This window comes from Melospiza melodia, chromosome 5 (assembly GCF_035770615.1).
Source record: "Melospiza melodia melodia isolate bMelMel2 chromosome 5, bMelMel2.pri, whole genome shotgun sequence".
In the NCBI taxonomy this organism is placed as follows: Eukaryota; Metazoa; Chordata; class Aves; order Passeriformes; family Passerellidae; genus Melospiza; species Melospiza melodia.
Genome location: NC_086198.1, coordinates 9,525,326 through 9,550,625, shown reverse-complemented (window position 1 = coordinate 9,550,625; position 25,300 = coordinate 9,525,326). Strand labels below are relative to the sequence as shown.

The following is a 25,300-nucleotide window of genomic DNA, read 5'->3' as shown; positions in this document are numbered from 1 at the left end:
ATTTCTTTATACAGTGTATTATATGGTTACAGATTATTTATCAATTATTACAAAAAGTTTCTGTATTTTTACTCATAAATCCAAAAATTTTAAGGGTTTTTTCCAAACTGAATTATTCTGATTTTTTCTTTTCTACAAGATTTTAAGGTGCACAAGGAAGCTATTGATTTTAAACTATTCTTAGCAGAAAAAGGCAGTTATTTTATTTATTATCATGAAAATAATGCTGTTGGAAAAAAAATTTAAAACCTATTACCATAAAATGGTATAGAAAAGGGAATGGCTAGGTACTCTGAATTTCTGAGTAGCAAGCACAGAGAACTTTGTGCCACTTCCAGGCCTAACGTCGCTTCTGCTGGAATTCCAGATAGTGGCAGTCTGCTGAAACATGAGTTCAGTTACCAAATATAGCTGAGGGGGTACGAATTGCATAGGCACAGGGGACGGATGGAACAGGCCACAGTCTCCTCGACTAAGGACCAAGCAAGCTTCAGGGAAGAGCTGGAGCAACTTTAAGCCTATTCAAATAGAGAAGGAGAAAAACAACTTTACCTACTATTAATTATTCTTGAACTCTTCATATTGGCCTGCTCATTGTAAGATCTGTTTTATATTTTCTGCTGGTCGTAATTGTTGTGTTTGTGGAGTAATTTTGCAGGATTTCAAAATTCAGAGAAAAAGCATGTGCCTTTTTTGTTTTAAAAAATCGTACTAGATACATTTCATCCTTCATACGATTCTTTTGAAGATATGGGTCCTGTTAAGTAATGATTGGGTCATGTTAAATCATATTTTCTTATTTGGCAGGTTCTGCAAATTCAAGATGTTTATTTTTTTTTAAACAAGTCCTTTATTTTTCTATGTTTTCCCATATTTTACTATATATCCTTACAAAACCTTAATTTGATTAGTTACTCTATTTTTTCCTGAAATTATTGTAATCCAATACATTTCAATTTTTATATTTACCATAGGATTCTTTAGAGCATCTGTATTGGGTTTTGAATAAGTGTTTATACTGCATGACAAAAAATGTGGTTTTAGTTGGGCATAATTTTAAATATTTACAAATAGGACCCCATAAGTAGTCTGTAAGTAATAATGTTGATCTGCATGCAACATTGTAATTTATGCTTGTGTCTTTAAATGATACAGTATATGACTTTGCAGGTTACCTAATGAGTATGATGATGAAAACTGTTATAAATACATTGTAGTCTAACTTGGAGAAGCTAGAAATAGCATTCAAAATTTCTAATTATGATCTTATAAGCTACTTGATAGGGTTAGTGATACTTCACCTCCAGTTCACTGTGATTACAAGTTGCTCTAAAAGAATAGTGAATTTATGTATTACAGTATGGCTGAAAAAAGGCTTTCTCCTGGAAGCTTCCATTCAGCTCCCTAAAGCTAGACATATGAATCCATTTTCAGGAACTTTCTCACCAAGAAGGCTTATCAGCATAAGAAATTGCCTATAAATCAGCACATTTAAATCCATCAACTTTATCTAAATATCCAGGTCTAGACTATTCACTTAATTTAGACACCAGCCTTTGAAAATTACTATATTTTTCTAATGACAAAGCTGAGTATTGGGAAGAAATATGTGAATTCATAATACACTAATTTTAATCATCCTGTTGGGTGGATAACAATAAGTAAAATTGTCCTCCTACCCATGAAAGAGCCCATTGAAACATTAGAGCAGCTCAGTGTTGGAAGTCAGGGAAGTTTATATGAGTATGTAATGTGTCACTTTGAGATGTGAACAAGCTAGGAACCCATGTGTGTCAGATTTAAATAAAGATATAATTTGAAGCACAGATGTTACATGTTGTCTGAATAGCACCTTTGTTCATTTGAATACATTTTTTTTTTTTTAAATCTAAGATTAAGCAGGAAGAAACTCTGCAGTTTTAACTCTTGTTTCCCTGGCATTCCTCCAGTTTATGCCTGAACAGCTGAGCCTCTAGACCAACTGTTTGCTGGGCTTCTCAGATTCTTTCTTTAAAGCTGCTATGTGGTAGTCAGTTATACTGTATATACTTTTTTAGATTTTGTTGACAAGAGATTGGCATGGTTGCTAAATTTGTTGCCCTGTAAGCACAGATAACAGGAAAGGAAAACGTAATCCCAGCAAATAATAAACTTATCACTGAATTCTATAAAAACATTTCTCAGACCCTAAATGCTTTGGGTTTCTTAGACTTCTCTTTTATACATTGAGTTGTATCTGTTGGCAAGACAAACAGGCAAATCAAGAGATACATATGCTAAGCCAAGAATTCCAATCATCTATCAGTCATTGAATGACTACACGCTGGCTAAGCCCTGGTTTAGTGACTGCAGGTAATTGGAGCCTGCACAAGCTGATGTAAAATACATCCGAGTGCATCGCATGATTGTCAAGCCATTTCTCCACTATCAGTAGAGAATTAAAGGAAATTTTCTCTTTTTAAATCTTATGTAAAATTTTTCATTGTACAAATTATCATTGGAATAAGAGAATTTTTCAGGGAAACTAAAACCTCTGATGTGCAATTTAATGAAATTCTCTGCAGAAACAATAATTATGTTTCAGCTCTCATCAGCCAAAATCTAGCCACCAGGTAGACAAATATTTTTCTGCAAGGAGATTTTCAGGCCAGTCCTTCCCTTGGGGAAAGTGTGGTTTCCCTGATGTCTTGTTTCTTGCTGACTTTAAACAGAATGCTCATCCTAATTCTGAAGTCATGTTGGGAAACTGGAGTGGTATAAATGCTTCTCTGCTTTGTGAAACTGGTACAAAATAGACGTTATACACTTCCATTGAGCAGGATGATATATAGGTTGTGAAATCTATTTCTTCAGTGCTTTACTTCTAGCATATGGTAATTTTTCAGTGTAGAGGAAAGTGCTACTAAACTGGTAACAAGTTAAAAATGTTAGCACAATAAGTAAAATAATATTAAACACATTATCAACATTAAACAGAAAGGATAATTTGGAATTTCTAATCCAAATATCCTTGTGTGTATCCTCATAATGGTTTCAAGTTGAACACTTCTCTCAGAATTTGATGGTTTAATGTCTGGAAGGCAATGTTATGGGAAAGAGAAAAGTAAATATATTCCCAAAATCTCCATAAGGCTAAAACCAGGGAAAAAAAAATGAAGCATAATAGAATTGATGCAAAATAACCAATCAGATGTGAAATAATACCATATATCATATTGATCCAGTGGAATTAATGTTGTGCTAGGCAATATACAGGCAAAGGATGTCTTCATACTTCTGAGGGAAGATTCATAAGAAAAATTACTCCTAAGTGCTCTCATTTCCATCTAGACAATTTGCAGTCCTGGCTCATTCCAATAGAAAACAAGGTTTATGGTATGTCATACATCATTATGTTCTGCTTATCTTACAGCTTTGTAGCTTATGGGAACTAGGATGTAACTTTTTTCATTAAGGAATTGTTCTTGTGTCTTCCAGGATGCAAGACAGAGGCTGTGGCCGGGCATTGCCTCTTTCTTTAATGCTGAAGGAGACTTACTCTCCAGAAAGAGACAGCAGTAAGGGATATCCTGAAAATATGTCAGAAACTTCATCTTACCATGAATTTTTCTGTGATTCCCTGCCAGACCCACAGAATGGTGAATTTTCAAATGAACTTTCTGCCTTCCTTACCCAGGAGGAGATAAGTAAGAGCCTTGACATAGCTCGAGAAGCCATTGCCAATTCCATGGAGGAAGATGAGAACACAGCACCAGACTTTACTCATTATCTCAACACCCCTCTCTCTAGCCCTTCAGAAACCCCTTCTTTCAGGGACACTGACCTGCATGAGCAAGACACTGTAGAGACACCTCAAGCGAGCAGTTGGACTTCGTCTGCTGCAAGTCATGCTCTCCCGAGGAATCAGAACGAGCAATCCACTGCACCTCAGACAGAGGATAGTTTTGTCACAGTTTCTAGGAGACAAGCAAGCACCTCACCTTTTCTACCTGCTAGTCCCAGCTTTGTCAGAAGCCTGAAATTTTCAGAGAAAGGTGGTGCATGTATGCCTAAGACAAGCCCGAACTCTGAATCGACATTGCAGGGAGAAGCTCCTTTCAGGAACAAGCTGTGTGACAAAGCTGCCACGTTCATAGAGGAGTTATCATCTATATTTAGACAGGCAGCAAAGACAAGGGGCCGTAGTCCCGATGGGGACTCTTCTTCTCCAGACAGTGGATACCTGTCACCTAACAAGAAACAACCAGCTTTAAGTACCTTGGTGAGCCAGGAGTTTGACAAACCACATCAAGAGACTGAGCCTGAGGAAAAATTACCGGGACTTCATCTGAATGGAGAACACTATTCTGGAAGGGGGAGCATCATGGAGAGCAAAATGGTCCTGTGCCGTCCCTTCATCAACATGGAAGAGCATGAACTTTCACCACCTCTATTCACTCAGAAGCTCCGGAGCCAGGAAGTTGCCGAAGGAAACAAAGTATTGCTGGAGTGCAGAGTTGCTGGCAACCCAGTCCCTGATGTCAGGTAGGTGCTAAGTCACCAGACAGCATCACCTGATTGTGGAAGATACCTAAGGACAGGTATGACACTGACTTGCTTAGAGGCAGTCACATAAGAGCAGTCAATCATGAAATTTTACAAAGCACAAAGAATAACATATTCTAGTGTCTTTATTTCACTAGAATGTGTGAAATAAAGACACTAGAATGTCTGTTTGCTTAGGAAATTAAATTCTTCTTGATTTAAGAGCCACATGGCAAAATTAGAAATAGAATTGGCTCTAGCAACATTCTATATGATGATTACTTCATCAATCTGGATAAAAGAAGAGACAGCTTGCTCCTAAAGAGCATATCTCAAGAAGATGATACAGTTTTTACAGTTTTTTACATTAATTAGAATGTCTCCAAGAGCCATGTAAACTGTTTTTCTGAATTTTAACTCAGGCAGAATCATAAAATAAGAAGGCTTTTAATGACTGAGGAAATGAGTAATGAGAAACATTGCTGACACAATAGTTGGTTATTGTAAAATCAAGTATACTTTTAAGTAATCACATCAGTATAAATTAATGTGTAACTTCTGTCTTGTTTCCCTTTTGACACACATAATTGTGCTATGTTAGCAGTCTGTAGATACAGCCATTACTGCACTGTGGCAAATATGATTCATGCTAATTTTTGGGCTCTTGCAAAGCTCCCTGACTGGCAAATTAATATACTTTCATGGTCCATTCCTGAATTGGTTTTATTAAATAATTATTAACAATTCTCCATCTGGCGATTGAAGTTACTAATAAAAATTTTTCAAAGTTTCCATTGAAAACGAATTTCCCCCTTCATCTCTATTTCATTATGGATCCTCAAGAGAGGAAAAATACGGCAGCTGCACCTCAAAAACTACTCATTTCGGAAGTCGAAGCACTTCTTTTGCGTGTCCTTTCTGTAGTGACAGCGACTTGGCTGAAGAGGTCACTCACACACAGCACGGGCGGCACAGAGCCCTCAAGTGAGCGCCGCTGTGGAGCCAAGAGAGCAAAACCAAGGCTCGCTCAGGGATTAAGAGACAGCAAACACTTGAGCGATGTTTGGGGGAGACTCCAAAGTCTGAATCTTGGGGAAAGGAGGGGGTTCTTTCCAGATGAGAAAGCATGCTGAAAAATATGTTGTGGATTTTCACCTATAAAAGCATTACTGGGAACTGATAAGCAGCTTCATAGTATCATCTAGGCACATCACTGTCCTTCTTCTTGGATATGAAAAGGAGTTTCATGGTGTATCATATATATAGCCAGTAAATAGTTAATTTGCTGCAGTGGAAAAAGACAAGCCTATTTAAAACCACCCACATATTGCAGAGCAAGTGAAGAATGTCTGTGCTACTTTCAGAAGTATTTTCTGCAAATGGGAGATTTATATGGTTTAAAAATAAAACAAAACATCAGTGATACAATAATAGTTGACCATTCTCTTGTGTTTTGGTAATGAAAATAATCCAGTTTTCTAAAGCACTTTACTTAGACTATTGTTTCATTAGACTGGGTTTCTGGGTTTGTAATATATGTGGAAAACAATCTTCAGACCATAATCATATGAATTCAAAATATTTACAGTTTTCTGAAGAAACTAGCCAGAAAAATAAATGTGTAAAAGATATTAAGCTCTTTGTGAAGGTTTCTGAATAGGAAGAAAGTAGAAATGGATATTATGAAAGCATTGTATTGCATTGCCAAAAGAATGGAACAAGCTGAACAGTTACCTGGTGTGAGAAGTGTCAGAGTGACCCTTTTGGCACATGCCAAATCTGGTCAACAGGAGATGCAGACAAGGGCATGAGCCAGGCCAGCCACAGTCTGTACATTTGCATATAGCAACACAATCTGTAGAAACCAGGCTTCAGCTCTTCTAGTTTTCCCCAGGAAATCCAGTTTCAATAACATAGCCACTGTAAAGGCTGTTTTTGGAACTTTGTGTGATAAGTGTGATTAAAGCTGAAAGCAGTGGGGATTTTTGTGGGGGGTTTTTTTGTTCAGTTTTATTTTTGCCTCAGCTGGAAAGAAAACTGGAAGCCACATTTCCTAAAGTCATGAGGAAGTAACAGTAGTTTAATGGTGACAGGAAACTCACTAAATTCTTATTTCACCAGGCACTCAAAAAGTTGTCCAGTGTAATGAATACAGCTGATATTTAAGCAGCATCCATCACTGGCAACTATGAAATATCCAACTGATGCCAGAGCAAAAGGCCTTCAAAGGAATCTCCATAGGCCTTTCTGGTCTTGTAGCATGTTACTGCTTTTCTATGCCTCATATTTTATCCTGGACCCCAGTGATCTTTATAACTGGTTCTCTTCCCTTTTCATAGCTTTCTTGTATCTAAACTTTTTAAGTCCTCAGCCTATACAAAGTTAAGCTAGAGTCCTTCTCTATGCAGCTACTTTTCTTATGAGGATAAACATAACAATGTTGCAGAACCTTAGTATAATTGAAGAAAACATCAAATGTTGTGTAATGACAAGGTGTATATTTAAAGGTTATTTGATTAGGAAAACCTCTTAAATTTAAAGTTCCTTAGATGTTCATAGACATCCATACACAGCTGAAAGTAAAACAGTAAGTGTTATGGTTTGAGTGACAAAACTTGACCAAAGTAGTTTTGTATACAAATAGAAAAAAAGTATATTTTGACAGAAGAACTTACAACTAGAATCTTAGTGTTGAAATCCAAAAGGAAATAATCAGTTACATTTCAAGTATCATTAATGGTTTTTTTTTTTCAAAGTTCAATGTCTAACTTGCTAGTTCTACTAGCAGAAAATCAGATTTCTTAAAATGAATATTTTGTCACTGATCAGAAGAATTATTATATTTCTGTAAGATTCCAGATTCCAGCCCGAGACCTAGGAAGGTACATAGTGATTTGAGAAGTTCTAGGATATCTGCCTTCTAAAGAAGGTCTAAAACATGTGAAATACAAGTTGAAACAAAATGTCTGTTACTCTCAAAACCAATGTATCAGTCAGTAACTGTCCTTCAAAGTGCATCAGCAATGCTGTGTTTAAAATACTCATATTAGCCTTGAGCTAGCTAAAGCAAATCCCAGCTGGGTGTGACTTAGACCTCTTCAGCATTCTCCTCACCACCTGAATATTTAAATGCTTCAAAGCCTGGAGCTGTAAGCCATGATTAAAGTATTTTCTGAGGTCTACCTTGAGCTGTAAGCTGTGATTAAAATATTTACAGATATTCACCCAGCTTCTGAAGCATAAGAGGTATTGGAATTTTTGTACAAAATACATTCCTTTTTCCACAGCAAATTGATGCAAAAAATTATACAAATCAAAGCAAAAAATAAAGCACTTTCCACATACTACATGACAAGAACAAGGTTTCTTTGCTTTAAGGAAATAATTTGCTCTCATTATAATCCTTTTCTTCTCATAAGTTCTGTTTGCCTAGATTTGACTGTAACAATACCCAAAATGCCCACCTAGAACCATTACTTGCACGCAACCAAGAACTGTTCTTAGAAAATACAGAAACAAATGCAAAATACAATTTAAATTTATAATAAAACCAAATTATGTTGACTTTTATAGGTTCCAAATCTTACCCAGTTTTATGGTCTTTAAAGGCTTTGAAGCCTAAAAAAAGCACAATAAACTGTGGCACCACCATGGTCCACCCATCAGGCACAGATGCAAAGAAAATTGAAAATCAGATTAAGTCATGCTTAACACGAATCTACACAGATGTGTAAAAACCCAAGTGTACAGAACAACAGTGATTAAACTACCTACACAGCAGTTGATAGTTTTGTCTTGGAAATCTGGTAGTTTTAAATCTTGGTAAGAGGTGCCCCAGATGTAGTTTCTGCTTCTTTGCTGGACTTGATTTGAGCTAGGAAAATCTGCGGTTTAGAGATAGAATTTAGTTTTATTCCTTGAAATCTCTTATGAGTAGATTTTGTAGTTGTAGTGAAACACCAGTGCCTTGGTGGGGGATAGAGATGTTCTACTAATGCTATAATGGCAAGGCTTTAGTACTACTTATTTTTATCAAATGTGAATAGTTATTTATGTATGTGTGGTAATGGGACATATTTGACAATTCTAGGTATCCTTAGTTAAAATCAAAACATGTTTCATGAGTGAGAAATTTTAATGAAGATATTTTATGATGAATTTGTTTAAAATATTTGATAATTCCATTCTTGTTTGCTTGACCCAGACCAAAATTTGCTTCTGAACCATGAAATGCCTAATGTGTCTTAAAAACAGAGTTTAGTAGATTACAAGCATTATGTTAGCTACAGTGATTGCAGAAATAATTCGTAACACATAAAAAAGATTAGGATATATTCTGTGTGGGAGGAGAGGGCTCTTGTGACTTGAAAATCAGTAACAACTATATGTATTATTCTTATACAATAAAAAAAAAAAAAAAGTCCTGTATTGAGCTTTGAGATGATTTACCAGAGCCCCAAAATGTCATATTTTGCTGTTAAAATTTATTGAAAATACTTCCACAATTTATGCAATTGTTTCCGCTTCATTATTTCAGTGTTGTTATAATTCTTTATTAATATCTAGGACAGTGCAACAAGAAATAGTGGCTTTCTTATTATGCAACATTTTGTAAATAATAAGTATCTCCTGAATAGCTTGCATTTATTTCCTAAGGGTGATAATACATGAAGTTAGTTGTCAAATTGCTCACAAATATAAACATTTTTCTCATATCCTCCCCATATTTTTCTCTATTAAAATGTTTTCCCAATAAACATACTTTTTTACACAAATCTCCCATAGTCCTCTATTAATCTTATCAGAGCTGAATCCTGCTAATCTGTCTTCTTACTAGCCCTTTGCAAACAGAGGGTGCTTGTTAAGAATGGAAGAATATTCTGGTACCCAAGGAGTTCCTTGGGTCAAAAATGTTCTGTTTGCAGATCTGGATGTTTTTCTGTGTATGGAGGGAGCATTGACAGCCATCTGAAAGTGTTAACAGCGTTCTTATTGCTGAGATTAAACAGAAAAATGTTGTTAGCCACTTTAATCTGGCAGTACACTCTTTTAAAAAAACCTGCTCAAAAGTAATATGTTGTCATTTAGAATTTTATTTACACTCAATGAAGATAAAATATCTTCAATATCATTCCCTTTCATATCAATATGAAAATTATATTTCTGCATCCTCAATATTTTTGTGTCACAGTACTATTTTTTATTTCTCTTTATCAAAAATGTCTTCTTTACTTTTGTTGGGCTTTTTTCTTCATTTACAAGTCAACATAATAGCGATATGCAGTTGACCTCATTATTCTTTTAGCCCTTCTTTCCTTCTCATTTATTTCCTTTTATACTCTTTGATTATTGGACCATACCTCGCTATTCTTGTGTCTTTTGTTTATTTTCTTTTGCTGATTTTCAGGTAAGGCCTGGCCATCTCCAGGCATCCCTGGAGTTTGAATTTTCTTTCAGAGCAGATCTGGAATGTAGTGTTGAAAGTCACCTCAGTGACTTGTGAAACTGCTCCATAATTCTTAATTCTTAGAACAGTGCTCTGGACTAGTGAGCTTTGCTGGGGAATCGAGGGTTAATAACCCAGGACAAATGGAAAAGCTATTGCAGGAGCTGCCCATAGGGATTTGTGGCCTGCAGGTATTAGGTAGGTAGCATGCATCTTTCAGATATTTCCTTTTCCATTCTCCATTCATTTCATGGCAATAAGAGGCCACACTCTCAGGATTTTCTGCATCTGGGGAAAACACACAGTGAAGTTATGGCCTGTGTAGGTCATGTACCCACCTGCTTTAAAAAACAGTGTGGCCTATCTGATCAATGCTAGTAGTGCATCAGTTTTCTTAACTTGTAGGTAATAGTTCTTTTACCTTAGAACCACTTGGAAAGAAGATTTGCCATGGTTCTCATTAAGAACAGCGTTTGGGAGACTCCTGTTGTATATGATTGTGTGATTGCAGAGAGGAGCAGAGCTTGGTGCCATGTGTGTGTAGCCAGGTTGTTGCTGTGTAGGAGTGACTGGTTACAGTCAGTGCCTGGTTGTTACTCTATAGGAGTGACTGGTTACAGTCAGTGCCTGGTTGTTACTGTGCAGGAGTGACTGGTTACAGTCAGTGCCTGGTTGTTACTGTGCAGGAGTGACTGGTTACAGTCAGTGCCTGGTTGTTACTCTATGGGAGTGACTGGTTACAGTCAGTGCCTGGTTGTTACTCTATAGGAGTGACTGGTTACAGTCAGTGCCTGGTTGTTACTGTGCAGGAGTGACTGGTTACAGTCATTGCCTGGTTGTTACTGTGCAGGAGTGACTGGTTACAGTCAGTGCCTGGTTGTTACTCTATGGGAGTGACTGGTTACAGTCATTGCCTGGTTGTTACTCTATGGGAGTGACTGGTTACAGTCATTGCCTGGTTGTTACTCTATGGGAGTGACTGGTTACAGTCATTGCCTGGTTGTTACTCTATAGGAGTGACTGGTTACAGTCAGTGCCTGGTTGTTACTGTGCAGGAGTGACTGGTTACAGTCAGTGCCTGGTTGTTACTGTGCAGGAGTGACTGGTTACAGTCATTGCCTGGTTGTTACTCTATAGGAGTGACTGGTTACAGTCAGTGCCTGGTTGTTACTGTGTAGGAGTGACTGGTTACAGTCATTGCCTGGTTGTTACTGTGCAGGAGTGACTGGTTACAGTCATTGCCTGGTTGTTACTCTATGGGAGTGACTGGTTACAGTCATTGCTTGGTCTGTTGGTGTATATGCCCATGGGCACTGCTGGCCAAGGTGTTTTTCCAAGCAGGGAGAGGTGTTAGGATTGCTTTGTTGATGTACCACATGGTCTTGGTTTCTGACATGGTAGTGTCAAGGGCAATGAGGGTCATTGGGGTTGTGCACATTCAGTGTTGTCCATTTGGCCTGCTCTTGTCTGATACCTCTGGGTATTCATCAATAGTCATACCCAGCCTATAAGAGGAACAGAGGAGGAGGAATTTCTCCAGCCTTCCACTCCCTTTCCACTCCTCTTTCAGGACTGCTATAAAAGATTTTGAAAATTTAGGATTCTCTTTAGATGTTAAGAAAACCATCTTTCACTAAATTGTTCTCTCAACCCATAGGCTCTGCTTTTGTCGCTCCCTCGCCAGAAGGGGCAGGGGAAAGGGGAGTGGCTTATTTCAAGTTTAATTTCCTCCTGGAGTTAATCCACAATAATGATAACCAAATGTTTTGTTTGAGAGGGTGAGGTTTTTTCCCTTGCTTGCCTGTCTAACACCACAGAGCACAATATTTAAAACAGGTACCTGGAAGGAATGCATGGCTCTTTCCTTTGAGAAGTGATCTTTACAAAGTTCAGACTGTGATAACAGGATAATTTATATGGGTCTTATTAAATAAACAAATTGCTAGAAAACAGGCAGAGCAATCCACTGATCCATTACAAAATGAGTATTCAAAGATGAAAAAGAATGTGTGGATGTGGTTGGGAAGGTGGCCTATGGGGACAGAAACTCTTTACTTGCTGGGTTTTGTAAAAGCCCCAGGGAGGATCTGTAGATTCTGGACACTGGGGTTATTCTTATGTTTTGTTTATTTATTGTCTCTCTAGAATAGTTTTGACTACATGATGTAAGCATTTCCTCGTCTTTGTTAGACAGGCTCTGTGGATCACCAGGCTCTCTTTCTTTGGAGCTGTCATTTTTCATGAATGTGGAAATAGCTCTTGTAAATTTTGGGGTTTGAAAGTTTCATGCTTTTGTTTTGGTTTTTGTGCATGGTTTTTTTCATCCTGAAATTGGAAGGATAAAGCTTGCTAGGGGCATAAAGACAAGTGCTGCAAGAGGCAGTTGCAAAATCAAAGGGATAGTTATTGGAACTAGAATTACTCTCTTAAACTGGAATTAGGAGGAGAATTCCAGCTCAAGTACTTTATTTTTCTCTGTTTGTGAATGCCAGTGTCTCTGGTTTAGTTTTTCTGATTGCATTAGTGAGATTTTAAAAACAACTCTGTTCACTTCTTTATTCTTTTTATTCCTCTTTTTCTGCCTCTCAGTGAAAGAATGCAGATCTAAAATTCCTTGGTAATGCTCCCAAAATAAATAAAGTATGGACTGGTATTTATAAAAAGACTCAAAGATTGGATGAAAATGTTATCAAAATAGTTGATGGTTAACATGAAAAGCTTAAAAGTAAAGTAATAAAATTTATGCTGCTATCTAAATAGTAGAAAAAACATAAAGGACTTTTGCCATGTATTTACATAGGAATTGGATGAGACTTGGATGAACTTTAAAATAATGTGGCACCACATGTCTTCAGAAAGCTCCTTCACTACACAAGCTTTGTCTATGTTGAACATTTTTAGTTTAAAAACACAATTTAATTGAAGTAGTTTTAAAATACAGATTTTCCAGAAAAGTGGGGCTGAAACAGTGCCAGAAGCAGAGTTCCAAGAGGCTGCTTTTACTTCATGTTTCAGAATTTATTTGTATAAATCTTATATGCTGTCTCAGGGCCTTTCCAGCATTGTGCAAAGCATCACCAGTCAGGAAGTCTGGCAGTGAGGGAATACATTGGCAATCTGCTTGTCATGGACTAATTGAAAGTGATCTGTGAAAATTAAAACTAAATGTAGCGGCTAAGTAGAACAGAGGCAGGATTGAACTGACATGATTTAGGCCTATTTTACTAGTACTGTAAGAGAAAGAAAGAGTAGTGAGGCTTTTCACAGAGAGGTGTTTGAAGTAAGTAATTCTGGCATCGTTACTTATCAGTGTTCAACAGGTATGAAGTGCCATTCCAAATCCCATTTAAAATATCATGCTTCATACACTTTGACATGCTTGCTCATTTGCCTAAAGGCAATACCACATCTTGGGTTCTTTAAACCTTCTTAAGGGCAACTGTAGAAGTTTACTAATGTTACTTAAACAGGAGATATCTTTTTAAAACAAAATACATTGCTTTATAAATATAAATTAAGTAAATACAAGTATAACTTTGAAACTTGATGCTTTAAAACTTCTTTCTAATAAAACTATCATGTCTGAAATATGCTGTGTAAATACATTCTTGCCAACGTGAAAGCTACCTTTAAAGACATGGATAATGAAATTGAACAAATAGGACTTCTCTGCAAACATTCATAGCTGAAAATGTTAAACTTCAGTTTGGGCTATTAGAGCTGGCAGGGTTTTGAGGGAGGTAGGAAAGGTTATGGCCTTTCTTATAATAGCTTATAATAGAACAATCATAGAAGAAAAATCATTAAACAGCAGTGAATAATGAGCTTATTTTATTGGTTCTGGAACCCAGCTAGAAAGTGTGTTTTTTCTAAGTGTTATAGTTTGATAGGGCTCTGTTAAGTGGGCTGGAACCGTGGTTCATTTACTAGTAAATGGACTTGCCTTTCCAGCCCATGCAATGGTGAAAGAAGGACTAAAGGAAATTCCCTTGTCCTCCTATTCCCTGTAACATAGAAAAATAAACAAGTAAGTCATGGAATTATAGGATATCCTGATTTGGAAGGGACTCACGAGGATCATCCAAGTTCAAGTCCTTCTCATAGTATCCATATTTCTCCTTCCCTGAGCAAAAAGATCTAAAGAAAGCAAGAAAGTTAAGGAGTTAGCTATGGAGGTTTTTATACCTTGTACAATTTTGCTCACATTTGGAGGTGTGTGGTGGGGGAAGAACATCAAGTAGACCTTTTATGTTGTCATGAGTTTTCACATTCCACATGCTTTAGAAGACAAGGGACAATTAAAAGGTTATTTGGGATTTTTACACTTTGGGATATTTAAAAATGATGTAGCTATGTAGTGAAGAGATAGAATTTCCTTTAAGACAGCAGAATGAACAAAATTTGGAAGATTAGCTTTGTACAGAAGAAATCTTTACTAAGATATCTTTCTCTTAGAGATTTAAGCTTGTTTCTTAGCTTTTGTCATCAAGAAAAATTTTCACATGTATTAATTTAAGAAATGTTCTTAATTTCTATTTCTGTGCCTCTGTAAGTTGCCGTATCTGAGGTGACTCACAAAAGGGGAACTGATCAGTAGGAATAGGAAAAAGCTGCTAACAGCTGAAACACTGAGGGATTTGTTCAAGTATTGAAAACTGAAACAATAGCCATATGATGTCTTTCTATAAATCAGGAAATTAGCATACTTCTTAAATAAGTAGCTAATCTGGATAGAGAAAAGGTGCTGTTTTATTAAATAAATCAAGAGGAATAATTCAACTAGATAATTTCACCTGTATTTACAAAGGGAAAGTTTCAGAAGGGCTGAACACCTGTACTGCATGTTCAAAGTGTGTGCTAGTGCCCTGTCTGCAAGAACCTCACTGCCTTCAAGTAGTGTGCAACCAGTTGGTGTGATACTACTCAGCATAGATGAGTACACAGCTCAGGACTGGGAGTAGTAGGAACTTGACTAGATCTGACTTCCTGTGGGAAAGGGAAAGAAGTTAAAATGCCTGGGGATTGGAGGTAATTAACAGATAGAATGACTCCTAAAATACTGGGGTTCTTTTATTTTTTCAGCTACCTGCAGGTCAAAACAGAGGCTAGGATATTTAGGATTAGATTCAGGGTAGATTTTAGGAGACTAAAATTTTTCTGCCACAAATCTGTTATGAAGACATATCTGTTATGTTCCCTTTAGTCTAATGCTAATATGCTGCTTCAAATCAAAGTGATTCATTGTTTCTAATGTTATTAATATTATGTACTTGCAATTCATGCATACATTAGCATTATAAAAATAGCTTACTTTGCAGTTATGCAGTGCCTTTCACGTGAGCATTGCAGTGCTTTATAAAAACAGTTTGCATAATATGTGAACAGCTTTTCTTTATCTCCTCTTATGTGATAAAGTTGTGCTTTTCAAGTGGCCAAGGAAAAAAGTTTAGACAAATAGAATCCATCTCTCATTTATAGTACAATTGATGGGCACCTATTGCTAACTGTAAATTCTTTTAATATCACAGAGAATGTGAACACATTGCTCTTAGAACAAGTTATGCAATCTAGACTACTGGTTCCCCAATTTCAAGTGAGAATTTATGCTAATCTTTGTGAAAACCAAAATCAGTTCTGTTTTTTGTGAAAGGCCCTTATTCAGGCAATTTTTATGGGATATGCTATGAATCTCCTATGAACTTGAGTGAATTAACTTTTCCAACACATTACCTGATAAATCTATTCTTGACTCTGTTTTGTACAGAACCTTGCCAGACCTCCTTACTCTCCACCATCAATGAAACTAGCAGTTGCAGTAATCTCAGTTGACCTAAGTATGTTTCTTTTTTTATTTTTTTTTTTCTTAAAAAAAAAATTAATCTTACTAATCTTAACATTTGCATCAGGGATTTTTACAACCTGAAACCTGACTCAGTGTTGTAATAGGGTTTATAGAGCTGCAAGGACAAACATGGGACAAACAAAAGCATAGCAGTCTAGAAACAGAAGTCCTCGCTTAAGTTCAAGTTCTGTTTAGAGCCAGTTTACATGGTGTTCTATTAAGTTTGCTTTCCAGTCCACAGGAATTTTGAGAAACAAACTGAAGGCAAAACCATTGTTCTAGGTTGCCCTTTTGTTCATTGTTCATAGGTTGCTCTTTTCTGCCTCAAGAATTGTAGGACTAGTACCAAGGTACGTAGATTGGAGCAATTTATCCATCTTACTGCAATTCAAAGTGAAATGTCTGCTTTTTTTACTGAAATTTGCATAGTGCCGGCTGGCAACCCTGTAGCTGCACTTTTGGCAGCTATCTGTGCTTACCCGTGCAATAGCTTCATTAGATAAGGAATGTCAGAGACAAAATAAGCAACTCCTGATTCCTTAGAAAGGCTCTCCACACAGCTAATAAAGATTCTTGGAATGCAAATGTCTGACAGTGGGAGATATGAGGAACCACAGACCCTATGTGTGGCTCTTCCCATATATGACTAAGGCATTCTGTGAATTGGCAGTGCCAGAAAACTACACTGCATGCAGATGAAATGAAGGAACTGAAGAAACAGCCAGTGCTTTGGAATGCTAGAGAGAGGCCTAAGGCACAGCCTTTACTCAAACTTTTTCTTTGCTGCTACAACCTGCTTTTGACATCTCTTTTAGGACTCCCACTGCTATCATCAAAAATCTTACCTCCTGCTCATAAGTGATGAAGCTGAGGTTATTGGGAGCAGATTTAGAAGGAATACTACAATCTGACTCCTTTTCTGCCAGTCACATTGTCTTTCAATAGAAATATCCTTTACTTGTTTCTACTAATTAAACCTCAAGTTGAACATTATAAAGATACATAAACATAGAACAGAACAGATGAAGTTCCTAGTGTTTTACTGTATACTTTCTGTCTATATTACTAATGGAGTATTCTGCTTTATAAATTGATTTTAGTAATTTACAAAAAAAAAAGAGATACTTTTTTTTTGTGGTAAAGCATTTAATACTGCTATCTGTGCCTATCCTTTTTTTTGCTTTTCCTAAAAACTGTATTTCAAGTAACAGCAATTTCTTTTGTCAGAAGGGCAATAATCTCTGAGAAATAAAGTGCCTTCATAACCCTTAATGTCTGTCTACCAAGAGTCTTCATCTCTCCCCTTTTTCCTTAGGTATTCAGAAAATTTTCTCTTTTAAAGTATAAAATAGTTCCACTCATACATAGGATACAGAATCTAAATCTAGGGATATTTCTTGCTCAGATTAGGTCTGGTTTTCAATTATAGTTTGGAGATTGAAGCAGGCTATGGAAACTCAGCTGCAGATGTGTTGATTAGAACAAGGAGGCTCCATCATGTGTTGCAAGGTATTTCACTAAGATGCTAATTTTGCTCCCACTAGAATACAACTAAGACTTTCAAGTAGTTGTACCTCTACTTTAGCCTCTTGCTGTCTTTTTGTTTCTTTTTAACTGCCTCAGCTGAGCTAGTACATTTAGATACATGGTACGTGGGCTGTCCTCCATTTCCAAAGAGTGATGCTGATTTTTCTTGTCTTCCCACAAATAGAACAAGTCCGCCCTCAATATGAAGTTCTTGATATGTGAAATGTGTTAAGACTTTCATCAAAATGCTGTTCTGTTGTTCTTTAGAAGAACTCTGTTTCTTTTTGTTGCTTAGTAAGTTTTCAACCTTTGAATTCTTTTTTGATTGCTGTTTGGTGAGTAGTGCACAGGACATAGCTTCACGCCATTCTATTTTTGCCTTGTATATTATATTGGTTCTATTTTCTTGCTTGCTCATTTACTCCTAGTAAGTAGCACAAATACAGTTTCTTAGTACCTTTCCCAGTACTCAAAATGGAAACCATCTAGTTAGTTACATAATCTCCCTCAAAATAGTTGGTCATATAGGAGGCATCTAATAATAGTCTTTGAACAGAAATGCTTTTTTCCCTCATTGGTCATTTAAAAACTGTGACTAAATTCATGGCTGACTTAAAAATAAGTAAAGATTACAAGATCCATGTGGACATTAAGAATGGAAGCATCCAAAACTTTGAATATGTGAAATAAATTCTGAAAGAAACTGGAGCATGGGAGCTAGTGGGGTGTTTTTAACACTATTCCATTACCCATTCCATGTATATTACATGTATATCTTAGGTGTAAACCCAGCACTGAACTTTTCATTCCAGTCTTGAAAAGTGTAATGATAATTTGTAACACCCACTATCTGAAGTAGAAGGGATTTCAGTCATGACTTAACACACATGTAATCTTTGCTATAAAATAATTGTTTGCACCTCTGTTTAGAGTGACAGTAGGCTATTTAAAATGTGAAGTTTCTTTTTTGGTTCTTTGTTCTGCAGTGTATCAAGGGCTAACATAATCTTCTCAGGGGGAAGACATGTGACTGTCAATCTCATGGAAAGTCACTTATTTTACCAAAAAGAACTGTGCTTTGCTTTTCCTTACTTTAATAAAAATAAAAACAGCAACAACAAAGCACCAAAACAAAAGAAAACCCAACCAGCCAAATAAAAAACCAACAAAACCCAGCAACAATGGAGCAAATTGCATGGTATTGAAGATTACTGAAACAAACATGATGGAAATTAAAGTCAAGGAGTAGTGGTTGACATACATGAGCATATTTCTAATCCATTTTAAGAAGATGCTCTTTATTCATGGATGTTTCTGTGAGGACTTTAATTAGTCACTTTCCATGTTTATTTCAGTGAATATAGGTTTTATATTGTGCTTAGTGTATCACCAGTATTATTTGAACTTTATGACCCCAAAACAAAATATATGAATAAGTGCAAATGAGATTGTCATCTATCTGTAGTCCTATGAGGCAGTTTAAAGAACTACTATGTTGTTTTTTTAAAAAACATATAACTATTTAACACACAGTATCAAATATTCAATCTGGCACATATCATCTTGACTTCCAAGAAAACCTTGTATTATGAGCCAAAGGGAAAAAAGGAGGAGGAGAATTTCTGAGGCTTCTACAATGCTGCAGGCAGCTGGTATTCTAAAATTAATCTTTCTTGCATAAGCTGAAGCAGGGTAGCTTCAGCTATAAGATCAATTATATCAGATGTTCTGCTAGGTTAATTTAGTAAATCTTATACAATAAAAGTGAACCTTTTCTCAGCTTGCTGAAGAATGGAATGAAAAATCTTTGAGATTGACCATTTAGGCTGGAGGGAGATTAATTTTTGATAGATGCAGTTCTTCTACCTAATAGCTCTGGGAAAGTTTTAAATTATTCCTGCTAGTTATACTGCTAGTTATTCACAGTTTGGCAGGGAGGGGAGGAAAGCACTATTTTAGTTCTGCCGTTAATGTAAGCTCTTGTACTAAAGAGTTCTCTTAGACCCAAGGTCCTGAATAAATAGAAAAGCACAATATGTAGAAAAGGACTCCATTGCAAAGGGTCTTGCTTCAGGCCCATGATGAGTCTGCAGTCATATTTTCCAATGACTTGGAAATGTCCATTGGTAGTTAAGTAAAGCAAGTCTCATTTGGTAGTTAAGTAAAGTCTCATTTGGTAGTTAAGTAAAGCAAGAGGAATTTGCATGGGCATGGTAGATTGATTTTGAAGCCTGTCAGTGTTTAAAGAGAGCAAGCAAGAGATGGGGAGTTTCCTGGCTGTTAGTTCAGTACTGTAACAATCTTTCATACTTTTAAGCTTCAACAAAGCAGGCATGTTGCACTATTAGTTCCAATTTCAAAATGCCCTTTATCATAAACATGGTGCTACAAGCAGAATGTGAGGAGACGGATTTCAAGGGTCTTACAGATTTACAGGTCTTACAGGTACTTTCCACTTATTTCTCAAGTCTTAAACTCTTGGAATGAAACATGGGCACTAGTGAGAGGTAACTGTGGAGCAGGGCAAGCTAGTGAACAGAAAAGAGCTCTGCCTTCTTCCTGATGTAACAAGCCTACAGAACTAAAGAAATCTGTAGAACAACAGACCTCATGGTCCCTCAGTTACTGACTCTCCTAATGGACCACATAGATATCACACAATGCAAAAAAGGCAAGTATCACTCAGGCCTGTAAGCATAGGGCATAGCTGGTTGGATGGAGCTTGGGGTTTGCATCATCATCATCATCATCATCATCATCATCATCATCATCATCATCATCATCATCATCATCATCATTATTATTATTATTATTATTATTATTATTATTATTATTATTATTATTATTATTATTAACTACTACTTCTCTAATCTTGTGAGAGTGTTGCCATTTTCACAAGACTTGAGTTTTACTGCATTTTTGTAGCTCTACTGCACCCTAACTGTAGCCACCTCTCATCTGGGATATAGAACTTCATGAAGTCACTCTGTTGTAGAGAATGACTATGACAAGGCTGCGGTGGTTGTCACCAGAACATCAAGTCCCATTCCAGAGCTACCATTAGAGTTTTAGAACTCCTGACCCCTTTACTGTGCTCCTTGTTAACAAATCCACCTGTGCCTGCTGAAGTCTGTCCCACACATAAAAACAGACACTGTTGTGAAAAGATGGTAGCCTACCATGCTTCCACAATACACCATGTCTCTCATGCAAACCTCTGTATTGGCCCCTTGATGTTTAAAAAACCCCGTTTCTTCCAGGAAGGCAAATTAGAGGTGCTCTGTGTAATTTCACTAAATCCAGCAAGCTTTGTAGAGATTCTATTGTCTTGGTTTGAAAACAAAACTGCTTTTTTTTGTTGCTTTTCTGCAGGAATCAGGAAAGGAACTTGATGTGAGAAAAACAAATGACAATTGTTGCAAGTTTTAAAATGTATCTGGATGGTTTTTCTTATTTGCATATGGTTATATTATTTCTAGATTTTGGATTTAGAGAAATAAAAGTATCCTTTCACTTAATATTTGAATCTGTTTCACTTTTCTAATTTTATGTTTCATGAAACCTTATAGCCTGAGAACACTTTGAGAGCAGTCATCATAGATCTAACAGAATACTTTTGATATTTATCACAGCATGAAGGCAAAATGAAGAAATGCTGAGATTTAATGTTGTTTTTCTTCAGAGCAGCTACTAAAAAATACCAATGGAAAAAATGTTGATCTGTGTTAGGGCCAAATATTGGCTAGAAAGGAAGTGTTTTGATTACATTGTAGTAGTATGAAATATTGCCTAAATAATGAAAGGCAAAAGGCCTCTTACTAAATAATCTCTTTGGCCATCAGCCAGAACAGGAAATTTTCTCTGGAAGAGTGAAGGTATCGAGTAACTTGAAAAGTAATATATTTTTAAAGACACTAACTTCATTTCACACTGCTTTCTAGAATTAGATTGTCACCTTAAAGAAGAGAACTTCTTGTTTGAAAAGTCGACTGCAGTTTAACTGTTTTTTGGTATTTATTTAAAATATGCTTTAATTGGATAGGGAAGAGGGGGAAGACTACAGAAAACCATTGTTTTAGTAAGAACTTTTATGACTAGTGAATAACAGTACACTGGGAAATATACTAGAGAACAGCATATATTATTCATGACTGTAGTACAAATGTGTCACCATAAAGTCAAACACTCCAATACCATATTTGCAGTATTTCACTTAACAGAACTGACACTTGGCACAGCAATAAATCCTGAAAAGTTCAGGGATGGGTCCTGCAATTATATTCTGCTTCTCCTGTTTATTCTACCAAGTGAGTTTGTTCACTGTTTTGAAAGTCTTTGTGGCAAGACCATTGCATGAATGAATCTATACAGGACTAAGGCAGGAGAAGAAGCAGGGATGAAGGGGGAAGGCTGTAGATGGTTGGAGGGATTACAAATCAATCTTGAAAGGATTTTGGTTACTGACTGAACCTTTAAAAGAACTGTTATTTATTGTGCAGAAAACTTCATCCTGCTAAAATTTGAACAGTGAAAAAGGGCTTTGCTCAAGACAGTTGGAAATTGTTGACTACTATTCTACTTGTGGGGACAAAGCTACCACAATATGTTATTATGTACTAAAAAAGGTCTGTTTCAGGAAGCACACCAGTTTATAATGCTTTTGAAATGCCACTACCTGTATTGCATTTGTTATATGAATTGCGATGGTGATTATTTCTTCTCTCAGTGAATAATTGAACAATCACAATATTCCTGTAGTTCATGGTGAAGTAGAGGGAGTTAAGACTTAGACAAAAACATTCTATTCCATCAAGGCAGCCTGATCCCCTCTCTTGCTCAAGTAGGATGGATGTTGCAACAGAAGGTGTCTTGGAGGAAATGTGAGATTCCTTCTTCTTTATTAGTCTTGTGCAGGAGTTATGGGTAACATGGCAGAATCAACATCAGTTCTGCTAGTTCCGCACGCATTCTGGTTCATAATGCCAGATACTGTAATGACATCACATCATAAATTATTTCTTTGGGGGCATCCACACCTCCCTTAATTATTCCTATCCTTTGAAGACTTGCTGATTACAGCTTCGTTATCCCTTAACTTCAAAAGTCCCAACCCATTAAAAGGTTCTGGGAAGGATTGTGTGACTGCTAAGGGTGTGGGATTTTTAGGTTTTTTTCTTTTTAAGAGAGGAATGAGCAGAAAATTAGGTGTTTCATTTGCCTGAATTAAAAGAAAATGGTGCCCGGTAATACATACATTATCCTGCCAGTTCTTTAGGGCATATTTTGAGATTTGATACAGGGCAACCTTTGTGCTAGAGATGTGCCTTTTGCCACTCCTATGAAAATCCACTCAAAGCTGACCAAGTTGCAACCTGCAGTTCTTTCTGGATATGTATGTAGTTCCATGATTGAGGAATTTTGCCCTCAAGCAAAGATTATGTACAGTACTTGCTATGTTCATCTCAGAACCCAATCCAAGAAGCATAAACTTTACAGGCTGGAGGATTTCTGTGCTCTCCCTTAGGCTAAAGAGACTGGGACAGTTTGAAGAGAAGCCTTGAACAGGAGTACAGAGTGCACTGAATGACAAAAGGCCACTTTCAGGAACTGTGAACAAGCTGGGAACTGACCAGATAAAAGCTCTTGAAAACCAGGGCAAGAGGGAAGGACCGAGTGCCTGGTGAAGAATGCTGGAATTGCAGTCCAGTAAGGATAAATGCAAGAAGATGAAAAACAGAGAAAACTGAATGAGAGGTCAGGAGGCTGTGCTAGGAAATGTGAAGTACATGGCTTAGGGCTACCTATACAAAAATATAGAACCATATAAAGGATGGGACCAGGTTGGGTGGGGACAAAAACATTTAACTCTCACTTGCTGTTTAGTAAGAATTTCTCATGGGAGATCAAAACATTCTGATGTGATTTCATGCCTTTTGTAATACTGTATGATAGAACTTACCTTGATGGCTTGTTCCAAGAAGCATAAAATTGTCTTGAGTTCAAAATAATTATGTTAATGACTCAAAATGTAGAAAACCAAGTTTCACTCAAACAGTACACTACATGATGTAGTTATATAACCACATTCCCCTCCCCCCACTTCCCTGCATGGTCTTATTCAGCAGATACAGTAGAGGGGGTAAAATCAAGAAAGGAATTTTATGGGATTCATAGTTTTTTTGTTGCTGGAGCTGGAAAACTAGGTATTGAATGAATATGCATAGTTATTGAATGAATACTGGAGATTACACCTGTTATTCTAGGTAATGAGATCAGTGTTTTCAGCTGCAACAGAAACAAATAGAAATTCTGCTCTAAATACATTCTGTATTATTTGCTCTCTGAATAAACCAGCTCTTAAATATTTCACATTGAATTTTGCAATCCCCTTTGCTAAGCACTGATAGCACTTTTTATATCATTGTTTATTCTGAAAAGGAGTTGCTTATGAATTGTTCATGTAGAGGGAAATAAAAAGACAACAAATACTTATAATAGATTTTAAAGTAGGTAGACATTATGTAGCAAAGTCCAAATGTTTGATGAAATCAAGGTTCTGAAGGAGATAGAACAGGAATAGGCACGGAATATGAAGTTAAGGAAAATGGGGAGAGAACAGGCTCCTTTCAGTCTCTCAGATCTTTATTCTTGCCCCTCCTGTGCTATTAGTATATGTTGGAAAAAACCTGGTAATGAACAGTCCCATCCTTTCCTCTCCCAAACACCCTTATCTGCTCAGCTGATTCTCTCGAGTATGTGTTTGCTATTTGGCATTTCCTAGCATCTGAGTGCTTAACCTCTTAGCAATGCTTTTTAATGCACTAGGCTTGTATGCAATGCCTTTTCTTTCCAAATATAATACCGAGAGCTCAGAACCCTCTGTCAGTCATTACTCATGAGATGCACAAAGTCAGCTTGTCAGATATACAGCTGCTCCAGCTGACTTTTTAAAAAAACCCAATAAACTGTAAAATTATTTTTAGAATGATTGTTTAATCTATGAGTGGAAAAGATTAAAATACACTACAAATTTGATGTGCCTTTTGAAAAATCATGAGGTATCATTCCTCCAAATCTGCTAAAAAGAAAGGCCAATAACAATGGTATGGAAACAAATGTTTCTACTAAATGTGTGGTTGCGAGGCATGAGTTGAACATTCTCCAAGCACATAAAAATGACCAGTTTTACCTGTGGGGAGTATTTTATCCACACATTTTATTTAAACAATACCCGTTCTTATCAACCAGAACCAGGTTCAGTCTTGCTAATGGGATGAATTGGCAATGACTCCTGTCTACATAGCAACCAGCAAATATTGTTCCAGTGGTCCAGAGCAGGCAGCGAGGGGCGGGGCACTCTGGGGCAGCTTTACTCATGCCCGTAGCACTGTGCTGCAATTCCTCCTCCTGACAACCCCCTTCCCACTTCAAGGATGTGAACATTTTTGAGTATGATCTCATCTGAAAATTGCAAATACTTGGCAGTTTTATGACAGGAAAGTATTACAAAGTGCTGAGGTTTGCTTCATGAAGAATTTAGGTAGGAAGCAATTTTAATTTTCTGTTGTTAATGACTTACAAATATTTACCAAAAAGCATAAATATGCTAACTTATTCCTAATTTCAGTAATAGTTTGTGTGTGCAGTATGTAGTGTTTGCAAGTCCTCATTGTCCTTAGGGGCTCTTAGTGGAAGTGCCCTCAGCTACTTTTTATTGTTCATAAACAGGCAGTTACTGGGAAAAAAAAATCTTTTCACTAGTATTGTTTATAAGATTTTAACATCTGCCACCTAGTAACACCTCTTCCATTTGTTTGGAAATTCTTCATTTTGTTCCTGAAATGCCCTTACTTCACTGTGGATAGAAGAATAAACTGTGAAATTCTATATTGCCTCCTTTTCCTTTTATATTTTCTTACTATGGAATATACTTTTTTATAAAGAAAATACTTTAATGTATC

At 36.7% G+C, this 25,300-nt stretch overlaps 1 protein-coding gene across 6 annotated transcripts in view; it reads left to right on the top strand.

The window, feature by feature from the left end:
* Positions 1-25,300, top strand: part of PALLD (palladin, cytoskeletal associated protein) — a 187,394-nt gene that overhangs the window by 2,259 nt on the left and 159,835 nt on the right. For 3 of the 6 annotated variants that reach the window (XM_063156236.1, XM_063156239.1, XM_063156234.1), the window contains exons 1-2: positions 444-596; positions 3,478-4,524. In XM_063156236.1, coding sequence (XP_063012306.1) covers positions 3,479-4,524 — 1,046 coding nt within the window. In that variant the 5' untranslated portion in view covers positions 444-596; position 3,478. Of the gene's footprint in view, positions 1-442; positions 597-3,477; positions 4,525-25,300 lie in introns of those variants that run through there. The other 3 variants (XM_063156238.1, XM_063156237.1, XM_063156235.1) reach the window with 3 other exon arrangements.